Below are 19,734 nucleotides of genomic sequence, written 5' to 3' on the forward strand. Positions count from 1 at the left end.
GGCTGGTCACTTAGGCATTCTCTGCCTGGCATTTACCAAAAACAGAGACTCTCAGAAGGATAATAGATATTGAGCATAAACCACGTTGCACAGAGTTTAGGCACTGTGAGCTACTCTTAGTGAATATTAGGAATCCTTCAGAGCAATCCAAGTATCCAGATACTGATCAAGAATGAGCCTTGCAAGCAGGCCTCTCCAAAGATAGCAGTCTCAGCTCTGTGTTGTTAAACTTCTCAGCAGACATGATGTCAAAAACCCAGTGTCTTGATTTTGGTTTGTTTTTGTTTTGTTTTGTTTTTTGCTGTTGTAAGATACCATAATAGGTTGTTAGGGAATTTGTTACAGAAAACTCAGGAGATGAAAAAAAAAAATTATTTGTTGTCCTCCCAACCCAGAAGACTGCAGATATGGCTTATTGGTTTAAAGTTCCTGAGAAATAGGATGGATTCTACACAGTTGAAAATGTCTCTCCATAAAGTATTATTAAGTATAAAAGAAAACAGAGGAGGTCTATAATGGAGAAATCCTGTTAATACTCTCAGCCAAGATGTTCATTTCACTGATAATAGAACAAACCAACATTTTAGGCCTCCTGATAGGATGTCGCTTCACCATTATTACTTCCAAAAAATAGACAATCAAATCTAATCATGAGGGAATATCAGATAAACCCAAATTGACAAGACAGTTTCCTGCTTCACAATTAATTGACTCGAGGGAGCATAATTGAACAAAGACTCATGCTGCTGTGTTCTAAAATCTACCACCAGATTTGTGTAAAGGCCAGTCTTACCATGATTGCTCCCGGTCAACACAATAAGAATCCTAAGATCCTTGGAGGCTGGACTCCTCTATACAGTGAATTTTTTTCAGGGACTCTCTGACAGCTTTGGAGAACTTAGATTACAAGGCAGTCTAGGATGGTCACCAAATCTTTCATCCAAAATTTCTTCACTTGGGGTTACACTTGTACCATGATCTCATGGCTCAGGCAGCCTCTGCCCCAAGCTCCCTATCATTTTCTCTCATAGATGTTAACCCTAATAAAACATTTGTGTTTTTAAAAAGATTTTATTCGTTTATTTTTTTTTGAGAGAAAGAAAGAGCTCACGAGCAAGTGAGCACAAGCTGGTGGAGGACGGGGAGCAGAGGGAGAAGCGGACTCCCCGCCAAGCAGGGAGCCTGATGCAGAACTGACCAGAGCTGAAGGCAGATGCTTACCTGCTGAACCACCCAGGCCCCTGACTAATAAAATATTTGTTCATTAAAAGTCTTGCTTAAAAAAAAAAAAGTCTTGCTTACCATCTTGGTGTCCAATTCTTGGAGGACCAGAACAAACCCAGTATCTAAGAAACACCCCTCTTGGTTCATTCCAGTTATTTCCTTTACCCTGTTGTAGCCACTAACTCATAGTGGCAGAAATTAATTTAGCCTCTTTTGTACTTTAAAGATTTTTTTTATTTATTTGACAGAGAAAGATCACAAGTAGGCAGAGAGGCAGGCAGAGAGAGGGGGAAGCAGGATCCCCGCTGAGCAGAGAGCCCAATGCGGGGCTCGATCCCAGGACCCTGAGATCATGACCTGAGCCGAACAAAGGCAGAGGCTTAACCCACTGAGCCACTCAGGTGCCCCAAGCCTGTTTTGTACTTTATGTAAATGGAGTCATACCCTATGTACAACATAGAGTATGTATTTTATATCTGGCTTCATTCACTCAACATCATGTCATGATGCTCATCAACATATTGTTGGGAGCAGAGAACTTTATTTTACTTTCATTGTTGGATATTATTGGAGTGTGTAAATGTACCATGATCTAGTCATTCCATTGTTGATGGATAGAGGGTAATTTCCAATTTTTGGATATCACACTGAGTACTGACATGAACAGTCTAAAACATGTATTTAATGTATAATACATTTATTTGAGGAAAATTTATATGGGCGGGACATATATGTTTATTTTTTTGTAGGTACTTTCAAACAGTATTCCAAAGTGGTTATACCAATTTACACTCTCACTAGTGATATGCAAACATTGGCATCTTTACCCATTTGGTTTGTTCAGTGTTTTAAATTTTAGCCTTGGGGCGCCTGGGTGGCTCAGTGGGTTAAAGCCTCTGCCTTCGGCTCAGGTCATGGTCCCAGGGTCCTGGGATGGAGCCCTGCATCAGGCTCTCTGCTCAACAGGGAGCCTGCTTCCTCCTCTCTCTCTAGCTGCCTCTCTGCCTACTTGTGATCTCTGTCAAATAAAGAAATAAAATCTTTAAAAAAAATTTTAGCCTTTCTGGTCAGAATGTGCTGGTATCTCATAATAATGTAATTTGAATTTACCTTATGATATGGAGTTTAGTATCTTTTCATGATTATTGGCTACTTTGACATCCTCTTTTCTGAGTTGTTTACTTAAGTCTTTTTTTTAAAAGATTGTTTATGTATTTATTTGACACAGAGAGAGAGAGATTACAAGTAGGCAGAGAGGCAGGCAGAGAGAGAGGAGGAAGCAGGCTCCCTGCTGAGCAGAGAGCCCGATGTGGGGCTCAATCCCAGGACCCTGGGATCATGACCGGAGCCGAAGCACATGTTTAACAACTGAGCCACCCAGGCACCCTTTAAGTCTTTTGTCCATGTTTTATGTTGGGATGCCTGTCTTATTGATTTGAAGTCTTACATTTTACATAAGAGTCTTTTGTTCCATACATGTTTTGATAATATCTCTCATTTTTTGCCATTTCATTCTATTAGTGTATGTTTTGATTACAGTATTTAACTTTAAAATAGTATAATTTTTCAATTTTTTTCTTTTACATTGTGTGATTTTTTTGTATTAAGAAGTTCTTCCTACTTAGGGGCGCCTGGGTGGCTCAGTGGGTTAAAGCCTCTGCCTTCGGCTCGGGTCATGATCCCAGGGTCTTGGGATTGAGCCCCCCATTGGGCTCTCTGCTCAGCGGGGAGCCTGCTTCCCTTCCTCTCTCTCTACCTGCCTCTCTGCCTACTTGTGATCTCTCTCTGTCAAATAAATAAATAAAATCTTAAAAAAAAAGAAGTTCTTCCTACTTAATAAAAAAAAAAAAAAGAAATTCTTCCTACTCCAAGGTAAGAAAGCTGTTCTTGTTTTTTCCTACATTATCATTGTCTACTCTTCAAATTTAAATCTGCAGACTTCTGGAATTTCTACTTTAATATCCTATGAGACAATGATCAGTGTTTCTTTTTTCCCATAGAGTTACCCAGCTGACCAAGAACCATATATAGAAGTTTCAAGACCTCTTTACCCTCTCTGTTGCAGTGTTTTCTTTATACACGTCAGGTATAATGTCTGTTTCAATATAGATTTTGATCTCTATTCTCCTCACCTGTCTATCCCTCTTTTTAAAAAGATTTTATTTATTTATTTATTTGTCAGAGAGAGAGAGAGGCAGGCTCCCCTCTGAGCAAGGAACCCGATGTGGGACTCAATCCCAGGACCCTGGGGTCATGACCTGAGCCACAGGCAGCAGCTTAACTGACTGAGCCACCCAGGCGCCCCTCGCCTGTCCCTCCCTGAGCAAACTCCAGACTGTCTTATATTGTGGATTTTTAATAGGATTTAGTGTCGATTAATGTAAGTTTTCCTTTTCGTTTTTTTATTTCAGATTATTTCAACTTTTCTTAGCTCTTTTATTTTCCACATAATGTTTATAATCATCTTAGCAGTTTCCAGGGGAAAGTACTGATATTGTTATTGGGGTTTGATTGATACTATAGATCACTTGGGGACAGTATGAGATCTTTATAATACTGAATCTTAAAACCATGAATATCACTGTCCATTTTTTAAGAATTTTTCTTGGAGAAAATAAAAGTGAATCCCCTTGGGGCCCCTGGGTGGCTCAGAGGGTTAAGCCTCTGCTTTCCGCTCAGGTCATGATCCCAGGGTCCTAGGATCGAGCCCCACATCAGGCTCTCTGCTCAGTGGGGAGCCTGCCTCCCTTCCTCTCTCTGCCTGCCTCTCTGCCTGCTTGTGATCTCTGTCTGTCAAATAAATAAATAAAATCTTTAAAAAAAAAGTGAATCCCCATATAATAAGATGTACTTACATAGCTTCCAAAACATTTAAAGGTCCTACATATGAAAGACAAGTCTAGAAATATAATTTTAAACAAGCACAAAGAAATATTTTTGCCTGAGGAGTTTCAAAGGACAGAGATTAAGAAAAAAATTAGTGGTCATTTAAAAATCAATGATTTCTATTCAATGAAGGACACAATAGACAAAATTTAAAAATATGTGCCCAGTTAGAAAAGGATATTTGTATTTTCTAAAACTGACAAGGTATCAATAATCAGAATATGTAATGCAAACAAGGAAAGAAGAAAGTAGCCTGTATCTGTTCTCTGTGCCATGTTGCATTAAGTCAGGCATGGTTCTTGGAGGATGATTTCCCAGAAGAATTTGGAGCACAGAAATGTAAAAAAGACACAAGAATCTTGTAATTATTGTTCCATTGAGATATAGCTTTCAATGTTGCTAGGGCAATTAGCCAAATCCAAAATATTCCAAGTGTAGGGAAAATAATGTGATTGTCCATGAATTCAGTCTTATCTTTAAAAAGAAAGAAAGAAAGAAAGAAAAGCACATCATTTTAGAACTATTTAATAGTGATAGCCAATAAATCAAATGTATGGGTCTTTTTAAAAAAAGATTTATTTATGGGGCACCTGGGTGGCTCAGTGGGTTAAAGCCTCTGCCTTCGGCTCGGGTCATGGTCCTAGTGTCCTGGGATCGAGCCCCGCATCGGGCTCTGTGCTCTGCGGGGAGCCTGCTTCCACCTCTCTCTATCTGTCTGCTTCTCTGCCTGCTTGTGATCTCTGTCTGTCAAATGGGTAAATGGAATCTTTAGGAAAAAAAAAAAGATTTATTTATTTATTTGACAGAGATAGACACAGCGAGAGAGGGAACACAAGCAGGGGGAGTGGAAGAGGGAGAAGCAGGCTTCCCGCCGAACAGGGAGCCTGATTCGGGGTTCGATCCCAGGACCCTGGGATCATGACCTGAGCCAAAGGCAGACGCTTAATGACTGAGCCACCCAGGTGCCCCATGGCTCTTTTTTTAAACATCTGGATTCAAAGAAATTAGTCTAAGTAGTCATATTTAACACAATTCAACATTTTTTAAAAATCAGGGCTTGGGTATAAATTGTTATTAAATATTTTTACTTTTTTATTTTTACTTTCTTAAATGTATAATTGTATAATATATTTAGGCTTTAAAAATGTTATCAGGGTCCCCTGCCTGGTTCAGGTGGTGGAGCATGTGACTCTTGAGCTCCCAGTCATGAGTTCAAGCCTCACGTTGGGGGTGGAGACTAATTAAAAAAAAAGTTCTTATTAGTAAGAGATAGATACTAATGTATTTACGTGTGTGAGTACATCTCTGGTTTGCTTTAAAATATTTAAGACAAAAATAAAAATTGAGGGACGCCTGGGTGGCTCAGTTGGTTAAGCAGCTGCCTTCGGCTCAGGTCATGATCCCAGCGTCCTGGGATCGAGTCCCACATCGGGCTCCTTGCTCATCAGGGAGCCTGCTTCTTCCTCTGCCTCTGCCTGCCATTCTGTCTGCCTGTGCTCGCTCTCTCTCCCTCTCTCTCTGACAAATAAATAAAATCTTTAAAAAAAAAATTGAAAATATGTTAGAGGAAATAAAGTGATCCTCGCCAGTTCACGAAGGAATGGGAAGTAAAGAGAAGGTGTACAGATTGGAAAAGAAGAAATAAAATCGTTGTTACCTACAATAACATGATTAAGTGTATAGAAAGCCCAGATGAATGTGGCATTAACATTGAAATTTATAGATGAGTTTGACAAGTTTGTTGGATACAAGATCCAGTACAATTTTAAGTAGTTATTATCAGCGTTGTCTTCTCATTCCCAGTTTCAAAAGTGAAGTTTCCATGATTTCATCAAGTATTAATTTTATTATATAAGTTTATATTTCTGTTTCTCTAGAAATATATTGATTTCATTTAAATTTATGAATATATTTTTATAAGGTTTATATATTTTATAACGTTCTTCACAAATCATAATATTTAATGATGTTCTTTTTTTTCTGATACTATTTCTTATATGTGGTTTTTTCTTAGTCATTCTCACCATACTTTTATCAATTTTATTGCTTTATCCACAAGCAATAAAATTTTGGCCTGTTGTGGGAGGAGAGGATCAACTTAATTTTGTTTGTTTTTCATCAGTGTGCTCTTATTTTATTCTATCTGCTTTCTTTAGTTTTGCTATTTGTTTATTCACTTTCTGAGATTGATGTTTTCACAATGGATTTTCAGCTTCTCTTCTATTTTATTTTATTTTTTTAAAAGATTTTATTTAGTTATTTATTTGACAGACAGAGATCACAAGTAGGCAGAGAGGCAGGCAGAGAGAGAGAGAGAGAGGAGGAAGCAGGCTCCCTGCTGAGCAGAGAGCCCGATGTGGGGCTCGATCCCAGGGCCCTGGGATCATGACCTGAGCCGAAGGCAGAGGCTTTAACCCACTGAGCCACTCAGGTGCCCCACAGCTTCTCTTCTATTTTAAAATATGCATTTAAGGCTTAACATTTCCTTCTATGCATGTGTGTTAAAATCTCCAGTTCCAGGGCACCTGGGTGGTTTAGATGGTTAAGTGTCTGACTCTTGCTTTGGGCTCAGGTCATGATCTGTCAGGGTGGTGAGATGGAGCCCTGCAAGGGACTTCTGCTCAGCAGGGAAACTGCTTGTGAGTCTCTCCCTCTGCTCCTACCCTGCTCACACACTCTCTAAAATAAATAAAACCTTTTTAAAAATTTTAAACTTTATTTTAGTTTTTCAGTGTTCCAAGTTTCATTGTTTATGCATCATACCCAGTGCTCCATGCAATAAGCGCCCTCCTTAATACCCACCACCAGACTCACCCAAACCCCCACTCCCCTCCCCTCTAAAACCCTCAGTTTGTTTCTCAGAGCCCACAGTCTCTCATGGTTCGTCTCCCCCCTCTGATTTCCCCCAACTTCCTTCTTCTCTCCTTCTCCCAACGTCCTCCGTGTTATTCCTTATGCTCCACAAGTGAGTGAGTCCATATGATAAAATATTTTTTTAAAGAAAAACCCCTTCAGTTCCAACTGAGTTTGAATCGTTCTCTTTGTAGTTCTGTCAATTTTCCCTTTATAAAGTATAAACTGAAGTTATTACTTTCTGGCACTTTGAAACTTTTATCATTATGAAATGGCCCTCTGTATGCCGAGTAATGCTTTTTGTCCCCCTTTAAGTTCTCTTGGTGTAATATTGACATCACAAATTCTAGTTACAGAAATAATTTGAGGCCCAGGATGATGATTGACATCTTTCTTTGCAAAGGACTTTTCACTTGCTTCTGCAAGGGTTGGAAGATGCCAGCAATTCGCTTTCACGCAATTTCAGGGACGGGGGTGACTTTACGTTTGCGTTTAGTTCCTGCCCAAGAAGGCCATGTTTCCTTCTGGTCTTATTCCTATGGTGAAGCTCTTTGGGGTTTACCGGGAAGTCTCTGTTGTAGGCAATGGATTTGTGTGTTTTAGTCCCGCCAGCATGTCTAAAGCGGTACTCAGTTTCTCCGCCTTTCGAAGAACAGAATCTACACTCTCCGAATGCCGACATGCTAGAATAGCTCTGCCCAGACCCTCTTTTGAAAACCAGGAGCTTAGAGCAGTCAGGCATTTCCGCCTAAGGGGAGCATCTTTCTGTTTTTCGGCCCCACAGTCGGTGAAAGGTAATAGGGACCACGACCCCCGTAGCCTACCACCCCCCCGTCCCAGGCAGTCTGGAACTTGTGGTCCAAGGCTCCTAGTAATCACATCCTGCCGCTACAGTGAGGCGGGTCTGTAAACTTTCCCTCCCGTCCCTCCGCGGGATTCTGGGAAGTGTAGTCCAGGAGTGCCGTGTAGTCACAGGTACTTCCATTGAAGACGGTGGTTTTCGGGAATTCTGGGAAGTGTAGTCCAGGAGCGCCTGTTAGTCGCAGGCACTTCCGCCCCAGGAGGACGCCGTAGCAGCCATCTTTTCCCTGATTATAGTGTTTCAGATTCGCTGTCCACGACCCATTCAAACTTCCCCCGACTACGCACCTGAGTCCCGCAGCCACCAGCATTTCATTTGGGGAGAAAGAGGAAGAGCGGCTAAAAACGGAGGTTTGATAGCCGAGGGTGGCGATTTGCGTTCTCCTGGGAGGAGCTTTGCGCTCTGGGGACCTGTCCGGGATGGGGCGGGCTCTGGTTGCGCTTTCCCGGGTTTGAGGGTCTCCCGGGCTCTCTGCACCCCTGTCCTAGCTTCCCACCCGCGAGCTAGTTGTCTTCATATGGGTGGGTTACCGGGTAGGTTACTTCATCCCTCTGTAAAAGGGAAGTAGAAGTAATACGTTGCTAATACTGTGTTGTGAGGAATACAGTGTTCTGAGGCAAGAAGCGAGGTAGTACAAGTAAAAGGTTTAAAACTGCCTCGCAGGAGACTTCTTGTTATTAAAACTACTGTAATTAACCAAGAAGCGCCCATTTCTTAGGTTCTATGAGCTCAGGAAGTCAATTGTCTGGACTCCTGACCTTTTTTTTTTTTTTTTTTTGGAAGGAGAGAGTTGCTGCTAGTTGGTACCGGGGAGTGTGATTTATCGGGAATGGAAGCACAAACCTGGTATGTCACAACCTCCTTTCTTCCCTAGCAGTGACTTCTCAAAAAGCACTGCGCTGAGGAGGAGGCATCAGAGCTCCACGTGAGTAGGGCTTGGCATTCTTCTACTAAGATAGTCACGGAAATTGGAGAATGTGTGGGACACGCACTTGCGTAATGATGATAGCTGAGCCTTAGTTGCTAAGTTTGATTCTAAAAGCTTTACACAGATGAACACATTTCCGTCACACAGTGGCTCTGTTAAGTAGTACTGCTCTTTTTCCTACTTTATGTTATTGTTTTAATGATTTATTTTATTTAGAGAGAGGGAGAGAGCACGCATGCGAGCTGGGGAGGGGCAGAAGCAGAAGGAGAGGAAGAGAATCTCAAGCAGACTCCCTACTGTGAAGCCCTACATGGGGCTGGATCCCATGACCCAGAGATCATGACTCAGGTGGAAACCCAAGAGTCTGATGCCATCCAGGCACCCCTGTTTTTCCTACTTTTAAAATTTTATTTTTAAAAAAGATTTTATTTACTTATTTGACGGAGAGAGACACAGTGAGGGAGGGAATGCGAGCAAGGGGAGTGTGAGAGGGAGAACCAGGCTTCCGGCTGAGCAGGGAGCCTGATGCGGGGCTTGATCCCAGGACTCTGGGATCATGACCTGAGCCAAGGCAGATGCTTAATGGCTGAGCCACCCAGGTGCCCCTATTTTTCCTACTTTAAAGTAACTTTCTGATCTGTGTCATATATTTCAAATAGTATTTATATTATAAAAGTAGACTAATCATTATGAAAAATACAGAAATATATAAATAAAACCGTCAATTACCCATAACCTTGGAATGTAACAATAACATTTTAGCCTTTTACCTGGTTACTCTGTGTATATTTCTGTTAGTGGCCGCTGTTTCCCTTGGGCCTGATGGTACGCTGCGGTGCCATTTAAATTGTGGTCTGCAGACCAGTGGCATCGGCATCACTTGGGTAGAAATACTTGTCCTTGAGCCCCTTCTGAGACATTCTGATTTAGACTTTCTGCCCGTGGGGCCAGGAATCTGCATTCCAGCAAGATCCTGGGGAGATTCCTGTGCACTTGAAAATTCGAGAAGCTCAAAAAAGCCTCTTGTCTGGAAACAGATCTAGAAAATTTACTTCGCTGATAGATAAAACTGAGCTGGATGTACCATACGGTCTACTTAGTCCAGTGATTTTTAAACCCACTAGTCAACTGTCGGGTCTCCTTGCAGTATATTGACTTGAGCAGAAAGCAGCTGGCAAGTATAGAGTCAAAATGGAGGGAATTCGAAAATTTGAAGATATATTTCTTCCAGGCTTTGGGGAATGGATTCATTGCCATCTTTCACACCAGAGAAATTCTGCGTGAAGTCGGAAGATCAGCTAGTAGTTACTGTTCATTAACAGGAAATATTTTTGCTGTAGTCTGAACTGTCACTGTTCCTGTTCTTACTGCCGTGGCTATTTCCTAATTTCTTTTACTTTGTTATTTTTTATTTTATTTTTATAGAAGAGAGTACGAATGGGGGGAGGGGCAGAGGAAAAGAGAGAATCCTAAGCAGACTCCACACCCAGCGCCTGATGCTCCGTTAGTGGGCATCAGCCAGAACCCCCAGGAACATACCTGTAATCAAAGAGTTAAGTTCATTTTAGCTTGCTGGAGCAAAGAAGCCCACACACCCAGATGTCTCAGTAAGAGGCTATTAGGTGGGGCTGCTTATAGGGTTTGGGCTTGTGGTAGCTGAGTTGGGAGTTTTAAGCAGTGAGGGTTTGTTCTGGTTTACCTGCTGTCCAGAAGCAGAACCAAGTTGATGACTGAATATTGTAATAATTTTTATCTAGTAGGTAGGAGAAACAAAATGAGTCTTCAGTTGTTGCCTTTTTTTCTTCTTTCACTATATTTTCTTTAAGTTTTTTTAAAATTTTTTGAAAAATTAACATACAATGTATTACTTGTTTCAGGGGTACAGGTCTGTGATTCATCAGTCTTATAGGATTCACAGCACTCAACATAGCACATACCCTCCCCAGTGTCCATCCCCCAGCCACCCTATCCCCCCAACCCCCCGCCCCTCCAGCAGCCTTCAGTTTGTTTCCTGAGATTAAGAGTCTCTTATGGTTTATCTCCCTCTCTGGTGTTGTCTTGTTTCATATTTTCCTCTTCCCCTATGATCCTCTGTCTTATTTCTCAAATTCCTCATATCAGTGAGGTCATAGGATAATTGTCTTTCTCTGATTGACTTAATTTCGCTCAGCTTAATACCCTCGAGTTCCATCCATGTCATTGCAAATGGCAAGATTTCAGGGTTTTTTCTGATGGCTGCATAATATTCCATGGTATACACATACCACATCTTCTTTATCCATTGATCTGTTGATGGACATCTGGGCTCTTTCTGTAGTTTGGCTATTGTGGACATTTTTGCTATAAACATGGGGGTGCAGGTGCCCCTTCAGTTCATTACATTTGTATCTTTGGGGTAAATACCGAGTAGTGTAACTGCTGGGTCTTAGGATAGCTCTATTTTCAACTTTTTGAGGAACCTCCACACTGTTTTCCATTCAGTTGTCATTTTTAATAGTCAGCCACTCATGTTGGGAGGGCAATTCTTGGGTTTTTGGTTTTTTTTTTGGTCATTGTAGAAGGTCTTTGTCTCTGTGTTAAGGGCTGTCTTGTTCTTTTCACGTTCGTCACTAAGACTGAGTGGCCCTGTCAGATTCTCTCTGGTCAATGGGAAACACCAAATTCTAGCTGTTGTTGCTGCTAGCTTCCAGAGCCATTTTTTGGGGTCTCTTTCACAGCTTTATCATACTGGCATATTGTTTTTGGTTTTTTTGCTGAACCATTTGAAGGCAAGCTAGAGACTGATCAAAATGGAATTAATTACAGTGATAACACACTGTTACCTAATCCACAGCCAGTATTCCGTTTTTCCAGTTTCCCCAGTAAAGTCTCTGAGAGCAGTTTTCCTTTTCTTTTTCAGGGTTCAGTCCTGTGATGTGCATTGAACTTAGTTTTTATTTCACTGAACTCCTTTAATCTAGAATGATTCCAGGGCACTTGGCTGGCTCAGTCGGTAGAGCGCTCAACTCTTCATCTCCAGGATGTAAAGGTTACTTAAAACAAAACAAAATAGAATGATTCTTCAGACTTTATTTAGCTCATGATATTTGTGTGAAGAATATGGGCAAAGTACTTTGTAGAATGTCCTTCCTTTTTTGGTTTATCTGATCTGATCTGTTTGTGATTGGGTTCCGGCTCTGCGTTAGCAGCAGGAATGCTCCAGAAGTAAGCGGTGAGGCTACCTTCTCAGTGCATCATGGGAAGCCCGTGTCTGTGGGTTTGTTCCAGTTGCTGGTATCAGGTTGTTTTCTGGGGTAAAGAATCTGCCAGTTAATATTTTGAGACTGTGTGACTATCTTATTCCCAAACTTTCACCATTTTTGTAGCATCCACTGATGATTTTCTAACTCTCTTTCATTCTCTATTTTTTGGTTTGCCTTCTGCCATAGCAGGACCTTTCTCTTCTCACCTGTTTATTTCTTTTTTTTTTTTTTAAGATTTTATTTATTTATTTGACAGAGAGAAATCACAAGTAGGCAGAGATGCAGGTGGAGAGACAGGGGGAAGCAGGCTCCCTGCTGAGGAGAGAGCCTGATGTGGGGCTCCATCCCAGGATCCTGGGATCATGACCTGAGCCGAAGGCAGAGGTTTAACCCACTGAGCCACCCAGGCGCCCCTCACCTATTTATTTCTTATACATTCCTTTATTCATAACAATATGCTTACCACTCAGATGCCTATCTTTTTTATTTACCTTAGGTGTGGACTGTCAACCTGTTCTTTTGTTGTTTGCAGAATCTTGGGTTTGATTAGTTTTCTTTACCTCCATGCCTGCCTGTCAAAAGTGCGCTTCCTGTTTAAAAAGAAACTTCACTTATTTTTATACCTTTTTAGAAAAAGTGGGCTGTGTCGATTTAGATACTGTTGTTGAGGTAACAAATTATCAGGAAGACAACCAGAGATCTTGAGCTATCACCAAGACTCACGTGACAGAGCAGCAACCATGAACTCCCATGTATTTTAACAATATTCTCTTGGTAGAAGTCACACTTACAGGGATAATTTCAAACCATAGAATATCATTCTGCAAACGTATTACACAATTGGAAAGGAATAAGAAACTGACAGCGCTCTGAGAGCTTTCGACCTTACAGCAATCCCATGAGATTGATAATTCTTCTCCCCCACTTGCAGATGACAGAACCGAGGCAGAGAGATGTTAATCATCAGGCCAGGATCACACTGCTAGCCAGGATTTCAGCGCTCGCATATTGACTCCAGCGCCTTCTCTTATGGCTGTTGTCTCGATTTATACCCTACCCAGAATAAGAATTACTGCTGTAGAAACTACAGGCTCACTGGGATGGGGCCATTTACATGGGTGGGCAGGTGGTTCCTTGAACTCCTGCTGAAAGTGGTCCAGGGGCTGTCTGGTACATGTGCCGAGTTCCGCTCATCACGCCGTGTTCACCTGCACAGTCCTATAGGTTAATGGTGTACTTGACCTTTTCCATTGACTTCTTTTCTCTTTCCCAGTCTGTCTTTCTAGGATTCTGTTTCCCCAGAAGGAAAGAGAATATGAGCATGTTCAAGGTGAGTAGGGCTTGCCTTTCTTGCTGTTAAAAATGTCATTTTAGGGGTACCTCGGGGGCTCAGTCGGTTAAGCATCTGCCTTTGGCTCCGGTTGTGATTTCCGGGTCCTGCGATCAAGGCCCACATTGGGCTCCCTGTTCATTCTCTCTCTCTCAAATAAATAAATGAAATCTTTTTTTTTTTTTTAAAGATTTTATTTATTTGACAGACAGAGATCACAAGTAGGCAGAGAGGCAGGCAGAGAGAGAGGAGGAAGCAGGCTCCCTCTGAGCAGAGAGCCCGATGCGGGACTCGATCCCAGGATCCTGGGATCATGACCTGAGCTGAAGGCAGAGGCTTTAACCCACTGAGCCACCCAGGCACCCCAATAAATGAAATCTTTAAAAAAAAATGTCATTTTGGCCCTCAGAGACGGCACATAGTTCTCTTTTAAGGAGAGTGCAACTGTGGACTTGTTGAGTGTGTCAGGTGCTTTTTTCTTTACGCCTTTTAAGTTTAATCGGTTTCGGTTTTAGTTTTCATTTCATCCGTTTTTAATCTCACAAGGAAAAGTAGAACAACTAATAGAAATGAGAATATCTTGCCCCTTGCTACTTCCCCTGCTTCCAAATAGATGCTTTATTTCTGTCATCTCGTCATCACATGTATTCATAGCTGTGTGTTTGCATTCATGACATAGATACAGCTTTATATCTTGGAAGATTTCTTTTTTAAAAATCTTTCATACTTTTTAAAAAAATTTTTTACTTTTTAATTTTATTATTATAATTTTTTAAAATGGAAACATAGGAAACGTATCAGTTCCAGGCATACAGCATAGTGATTTGACAGATACATCGCAGAATGCCCACCATGATAAGTGTAGGTATAGTCTATCACTGCATGAAGTTATTGTAATATCATTGATTATATTCCCTATGCTGTGCTTTTCATCCTTGTGACTGACTTATTTTATAACTGGAAGTTTGTACTTTTTTTCCTTTTCACTTGTTTGTCGATCCCCCAACCCTATAACATACAACTTAAATCTTTTTTTTTCCATTTAATATTATGCATCAGTTTTTTTTAAAGATTTTATTTCTTTTTAGGTAATCCCTACACCCAGCATGGGGCTCCAGCTTACAACCCAGAGATCAAGAGTCACGTGTTCAACTGACTGAGCCGGCCAGGCACACAGTTACTATATAACAATTGCTGTATCATAGTCTCTTCACATTCGTATACCTATTTTTTTAAACTGTTCCCTATTCATAGACATTTAGTTTAGGTTTTTTACTATTTTAGGAACACTACAGTGATAGTTTTCCTGATTTAATCTGTTTCTCAAAAGACCGTTCTGAAAATTACTGCCCTTTTTTGTCCTTAATGTGTTAGGTATTAGGTATTCAGAATTGAAGAGGTCCGTTTTATATCTGGTGCACTGGATGTTTTTTGGTAGGATATTCAAATATGGCACAGTTTGTTGGGATCAGACTTCAGCTTCACAGGAAAAGATATTGTTAGAAGCTTTCTAATGACAAGAGCTAGCTTCTGTTTTCCCAAACCTAAGTCACAAACCCTATGTGGAGTTTATCTACTGGGTTTTTTTTTTTTTCCTGAGTGAACTTTTAAATTTATTTATTTATTTCTTAAAGAGTTTATTTATTTGAGAGAGAGAGAGAAAGCACAAGCAGCGGGGAGCAGCAGAGTGAGAGAGAGCAGCCAGCTCCCCACTGAGCAGGAAGCCCAACACAGCCTCAATCCCAGGACCCTGGGATTATGACCTGAGCCAAAGGCAGATGCTTAACCCACTGAACCACCCAGGTGCCCCCAGCATTTTTTTTTTTTTTAATTTTTAGTCAAAATAATACATAACCTTAGTTTTAAAAAATCCAGGGGTGCTAAAGGACTTGTCACTCACTGCATTGACACCTCAGAACAATTTTATGAAGAGGGGCTTGGTTTTATCTTCATTTTATTTTATTTTTTTAAAAGATTTTATTTATTTATTTGAGAAGGAAAGAAAAAGAGAGAGCCTGAGCCTGTGAGTGCTTGAGCAGGGGAGGGGCCGAGGGGGAGGGATCTCAGGACCCTGAGATCATGACCTGAGCAGAAGGCAGACGCTTAACCCACTGAGCCACCCAGGCGCCCCTGTCTTCACTTTAAATATGAAGGCAAGGGGTTGTGAAAAAGACGTCTGCTTAAATTCACACAGAACAGCAGAGATCTGGAGTCAGAGTGTGGTATTCAAGTGAAGACAGATTACAGGAGGAGAGTTTTTCATTCAGTGATCTGGCGTGCCCTTTTGGTTTATTTCCACAAAGAACGCTACTCCTGACTTGGTTCCCACCTTAGTGGAAGACATTGATGGGGCTAAACTGTTCGATATTTCTGAAGTAATTGGCAGTATTAATTAAAAAGTAAAACCTTTTTAGTTGAGAATACACCTGTTAGAATTTTAGGGAGTTTGCTTATTAACAGTGCTCACTGAGAGGGCCAGGTAAATAGGTAAAGCTTTCTTTTCCATAGCAGCACTTGTGATGACGCTGAGGACAGTCGGTGTGTGGCATCAGCAGGAGAGAAGGAGAAGGGCTGGGAAATCTACAGATTGCTCAGGGGCCAGAGCACCTCCCCACCAGTCCTCCCCACCCATCCTCCCACCTCTCCCAGTCGACCTTAGGTGTAAAATTGAGGTTGTATGTGTTTGTTGTATGTGTAGGAGGCGGTGACGTTCAAGGACGTGGCGGTGGCCTTCACGGAGGAGGAGCTGGGGCTGCTGGACTCTGCCCAGAGGAAGCTTTACCAGGACGTCATGTTAGAAAACTTCAGGAACCTGGTCTCAGTGGGTGAGAACAGCCTCCCTCTGGAGGATCTTTGTCACCTTGGGGTTTTAAGGCTTTGGGGCCCTTAAAATGGTTCCCTGAGTTTAGGGATTGGACTTTGCTAATTCTTGGCGGGACATAGGATGTTTCTGGTCTTTCTGAACAGGATCTTTTAGGTCTTTTTCATTTGGGTTTTTGTAAAGGACTATAAACAGACAGTATACTGCTATACCTTGTCTATTTGATTTCAGATCTCACTCCTATCATATTAGTGAATTATAAAACTGATTTGCTGAGTTCTGTGAGTAGTTTTGAATGAAATCAATAGGAGAGAGAATATCAGAACTTCTTTGGATACATTGCAGCAAAAAACTAGTTGATTGCACGAGTGTGTGAGGGCCGCTGGGAGGAGATATAGTGAAAACAGACAGGTTAGAAATAGGTCATTCAAACTTTGGGTAATACCTCTCTCTGTGTTTGTAATTGGGTCATGAAATAAATGCTGTCTCTTCAATGGGTCATGATTAAAAAAAGGTTTGAAAAACACACTTTCGATGTCTTGAATATGCAGTTGGAACTCAAATTTCCAGTAAATTTTACTTCTAGCATGTTCGTTTTATTTATTTTTTAACATACCTACTTGCAATTTTAATTAACAGTTGTAATTCAAAAACAGATTTATGTACTTGGTAAGGCCCTTGTGAAAATAGAAGTACAAATCTTGAGAATCTGTTTTTTGAAGTTGGCTTCACTTTATAGACCGATAAATCTATTGTCCAAAAGTCACAGGGTTGCTTTTGTTACTAACGCATCCATATAATTAAATCAACATGGAGGAAACATGTACTTTTTGGATGAAACCAAATGTTTTGTTAACAGGGCAACAAGAGTATCATCTTTCTTTTCTTTTTCTTTCTTTTTTTTTTTTAAGATTTTATTTATTTATTTGAGAGAGAGAGAGAGAGCATGAGAGGGGTAAGGGGCAGAAGGAGACGTAGATGCCCCACTAAACAGGGAGCCCAATGCAGGACTCTATCCTGGGACTCCAGGATCATGACCTGAGCCGAAGGCAGTTGCTTAACTAACTGAGCCACCCAGGTGCCCAAGAGTATCATCTTTCGTTAGATTGGTATAAAAGCTGGTAAGCGCATGTATCCAGAAACCAAAGCTTGGTTTCTATCCCATGGGTCTTTATTATTTTTTTTTTAAGATTTTTATTTATTTATTTGACAGACAGAGATCACAAGTAGGCAGAGAAGCAGACAGAGAGAGAGGGGGAAGCAGGCTCCCTGCTGAGCAGAGAGCCCGATGCGGGGCTCGATCCCAGGACTCTGGGATCATGACCGGAGCTGAAGGCCCAGGCTTTAACCCACTGAGCCACCCAGGTGCCCCCACATGGGTCTTTAGACACTAAACACAGGATGAAGAAATAAACTAATACATTCTATGTATCTGTTCCCCAAAGCTTTTCTTTCAGTGAAGGTATTGTTTGTAAGAAGAACATACAAAAAGAAGCGGGAAATCTTTGTCTAGAGGGATGGCAACCCTTCAAAGACTACTGTTCGCGGTTTGCAGAACAGGATAAACTTCTCTAGGAAGTAGCATGCTCATTTTAACTCATGACTTTGCATGTTCTCAGGACATCAACCCTTTAAACGAGATAAATGGCGCACAGAAAGAGAAGAGAGGCTGTGGTTGACGAAGACAGCACCCCAGATAGAGAGAAATGTGGGTAAGAATGAAGCAGCTGTGCGTTGTTGCAGTTTCCGGCCCATCTGCTTTGTTTCTGTTTCAGCGCACCCGTGTGCTGTCCCCTGTGTCCAAGTGCCAGACCTTTTCCCTGCGTTATCGCTGCAGGCTTCACAGTGGCGCCTGCTCCCACCTGTCTCCCGTGGCCTGTTCTTTAAGTAGCAGCCCGGGGGATCCTCTATAACTTCAAGTCCGATCATGGTAGTCTGCTGTTCAGAATTCTCTTTTACTTCTTTTACTTGGAGTAAAAACCACCGAGAGCAGCTTCTGTAACGAGTCCTCTGGGATCTGCTCTTCATCCCCCATGGCCTGGGTGAATGCCGCTGTCCTTCCTCTTGCTCCGCCTTCCCCCCCACCTTGTCCTCCCTGCCGTTGCTCAGACCTGCGAAGGAAACTTCTGCCCCAGAGTCCTTCACTTGTTCCTCTCTGCCTGGAATAGTCTCTCACCTGGAACCCTTCAGACCCCTCTGGACTTCCTGCAGGTCACTCCGTTCTAATCTCCCGTGAGGGTTCTGACCACCCTGTTGAAAATGTCCTTCTCTCTTGACACTCTGCGCTGCCTTATTTTGGGTGATCGTCGCCTCACGTATTTTTATTCATTTGCTTATTTTATCTTCATCTCCTCACTGGAGTGTAATCTTCAAGAGTGGAGGAAATTTGTCTGTTTTGTTGATTGTTCACTGTCCTTGGTGCTTAGAATAGTCCTGGTACATGACAGGGGCCCTGTAAATAGATGTTGGATAAATGAATGAGTCAATTTATAGGAAAACCTGCCCTCCACAGAAATAGCTAAGAGGCGGTGGACAGATCCATGTGAAGAAGGGATATTGCAAAATATTTTTTGTCTTCAAATGAATTCTTTTTTTTTTTTTTTTAAGATTTTTATTTATTTGACAGAAACACGAGAGAGGGAACACAAGCAGGGGGAGGGGGAGACGGAGAAGCAGGCTTCCTGCAGGGCAGGGAGCCGGATGCAGGGCTTGATCCCAGGACCCTGGGATCATGACCTGAGTTGAAGGCAGCGGTTTAACCCACTGAGCCACCCAGGCACCCTTTGTTGTTTTTTTGTTGTTGTTTTTTTTTTTGATAGAGGATTCTTCTGTCCACTTCTTAGGCAGCTCCCCCAGCGGAGGGAAAAAAATTCAACTTCCATATCTTTTATATCAGGGCATGGAAGGTCTCAGAAAATAGCCAGCTTGTGAGTTAGCCTTTCCCTAAAAAGGTTTGCCCAGCTGCATCCCATTTGCTTCTTTCGAATGCAGATATATAATCATAAATGGATCTTATGTTGTTACTGCAGACTTAATGTTTGTGTATGGATTTAAATATATGACTTTCTTGGAACACTGAAAAAATTAAATTAAATTTAAAAATAAATAAATAAAATGGAAAATAAATAAATAAATGTATGACTTTTGAAGGCATTTCTTGTATGACAGACAGCTTTCCTACTTGTGATGATTCCTTATAGTTTCTAGTATGTTTCTTCTAAATATCATAAGCAATGGAATTTATTTCCCAGCTCACCAATAAACTGCGCTCTGCACTTCGAAACAGTCATTCTTGTTGAAGGCCAATGTATCTATATACAAAAATTTTCCACACAATTTTCAGAGAGACAGCATTCTTCCCTGGCCTCTAAATTTGACTCCTTTTGAGGTGGGGCTTTGGGGCGGGGGTGGGGGAAGGCATTTAGAGAGCCAGTACCAAAGTCTCAGAAGGATCTAGTGTATAGATCTTCGTGCTTTTCTTTCTTTAGCACCCTTGGTTTTCTCCTCAGTACCCCCTTAGTATACTGCTGCTTCTGTTGCAGACTTTCAACTTCTTAGCAAACTGTATTTTCCCATCCTTGTCCTATT

At 41.5% G+C, this 19,734-nt stretch overlaps 1 protein-coding gene across 2 annotated transcripts in view; it reads left to right on the forward strand.

Annotated features, from left to right (window-relative positions):
* LOC111139493 (zinc finger protein 404) overlaps positions 1 to 19,734 on the forward strand; it is a 169,477-nt gene that overhangs the window by 14,107 nt on the left and 135,636 nt on the right. The window contains exons 1-3 of one of the 2 annotated variants that reach the window (XM_022491768.1): positions 13,140 to 13,325; positions 16,024 to 16,150; positions 17,766 to 17,858. The exons of the other annotated variant lie outside the window; for it this stretch is intronic. Of the exons in view, the coding sequence (XP_022347476.1) occupies positions 13,170 to 13,325; positions 16,024 to 16,150; positions 17,766 to 17,858 (376 nt within the window). The 5' untranslated portion in view covers positions 13,140 to 13,169. Of the gene's footprint in view, positions 1 to 13,139; positions 13,326 to 16,023; positions 16,151 to 17,765; positions 17,859 to 19,734 lie in introns of those variants that run through there. 2 annotated transcript variants of the gene reach the window in all.

The sequence above is a fragment of the Enhydra lutris genome, unplaced genomic scaffold, assembly GCF_002288905.1.
Source record: "Enhydra lutris kenyoni isolate GAN:26980312 unplaced genomic scaffold, ASM228890v2 scaffoldscaffold110, whole genome shotgun sequence".
Classification (NCBI taxonomy): domain Eukaryota; kingdom Metazoa; phylum Chordata; class Mammalia; order Carnivora; family Mustelidae; genus Enhydra; species Enhydra lutris.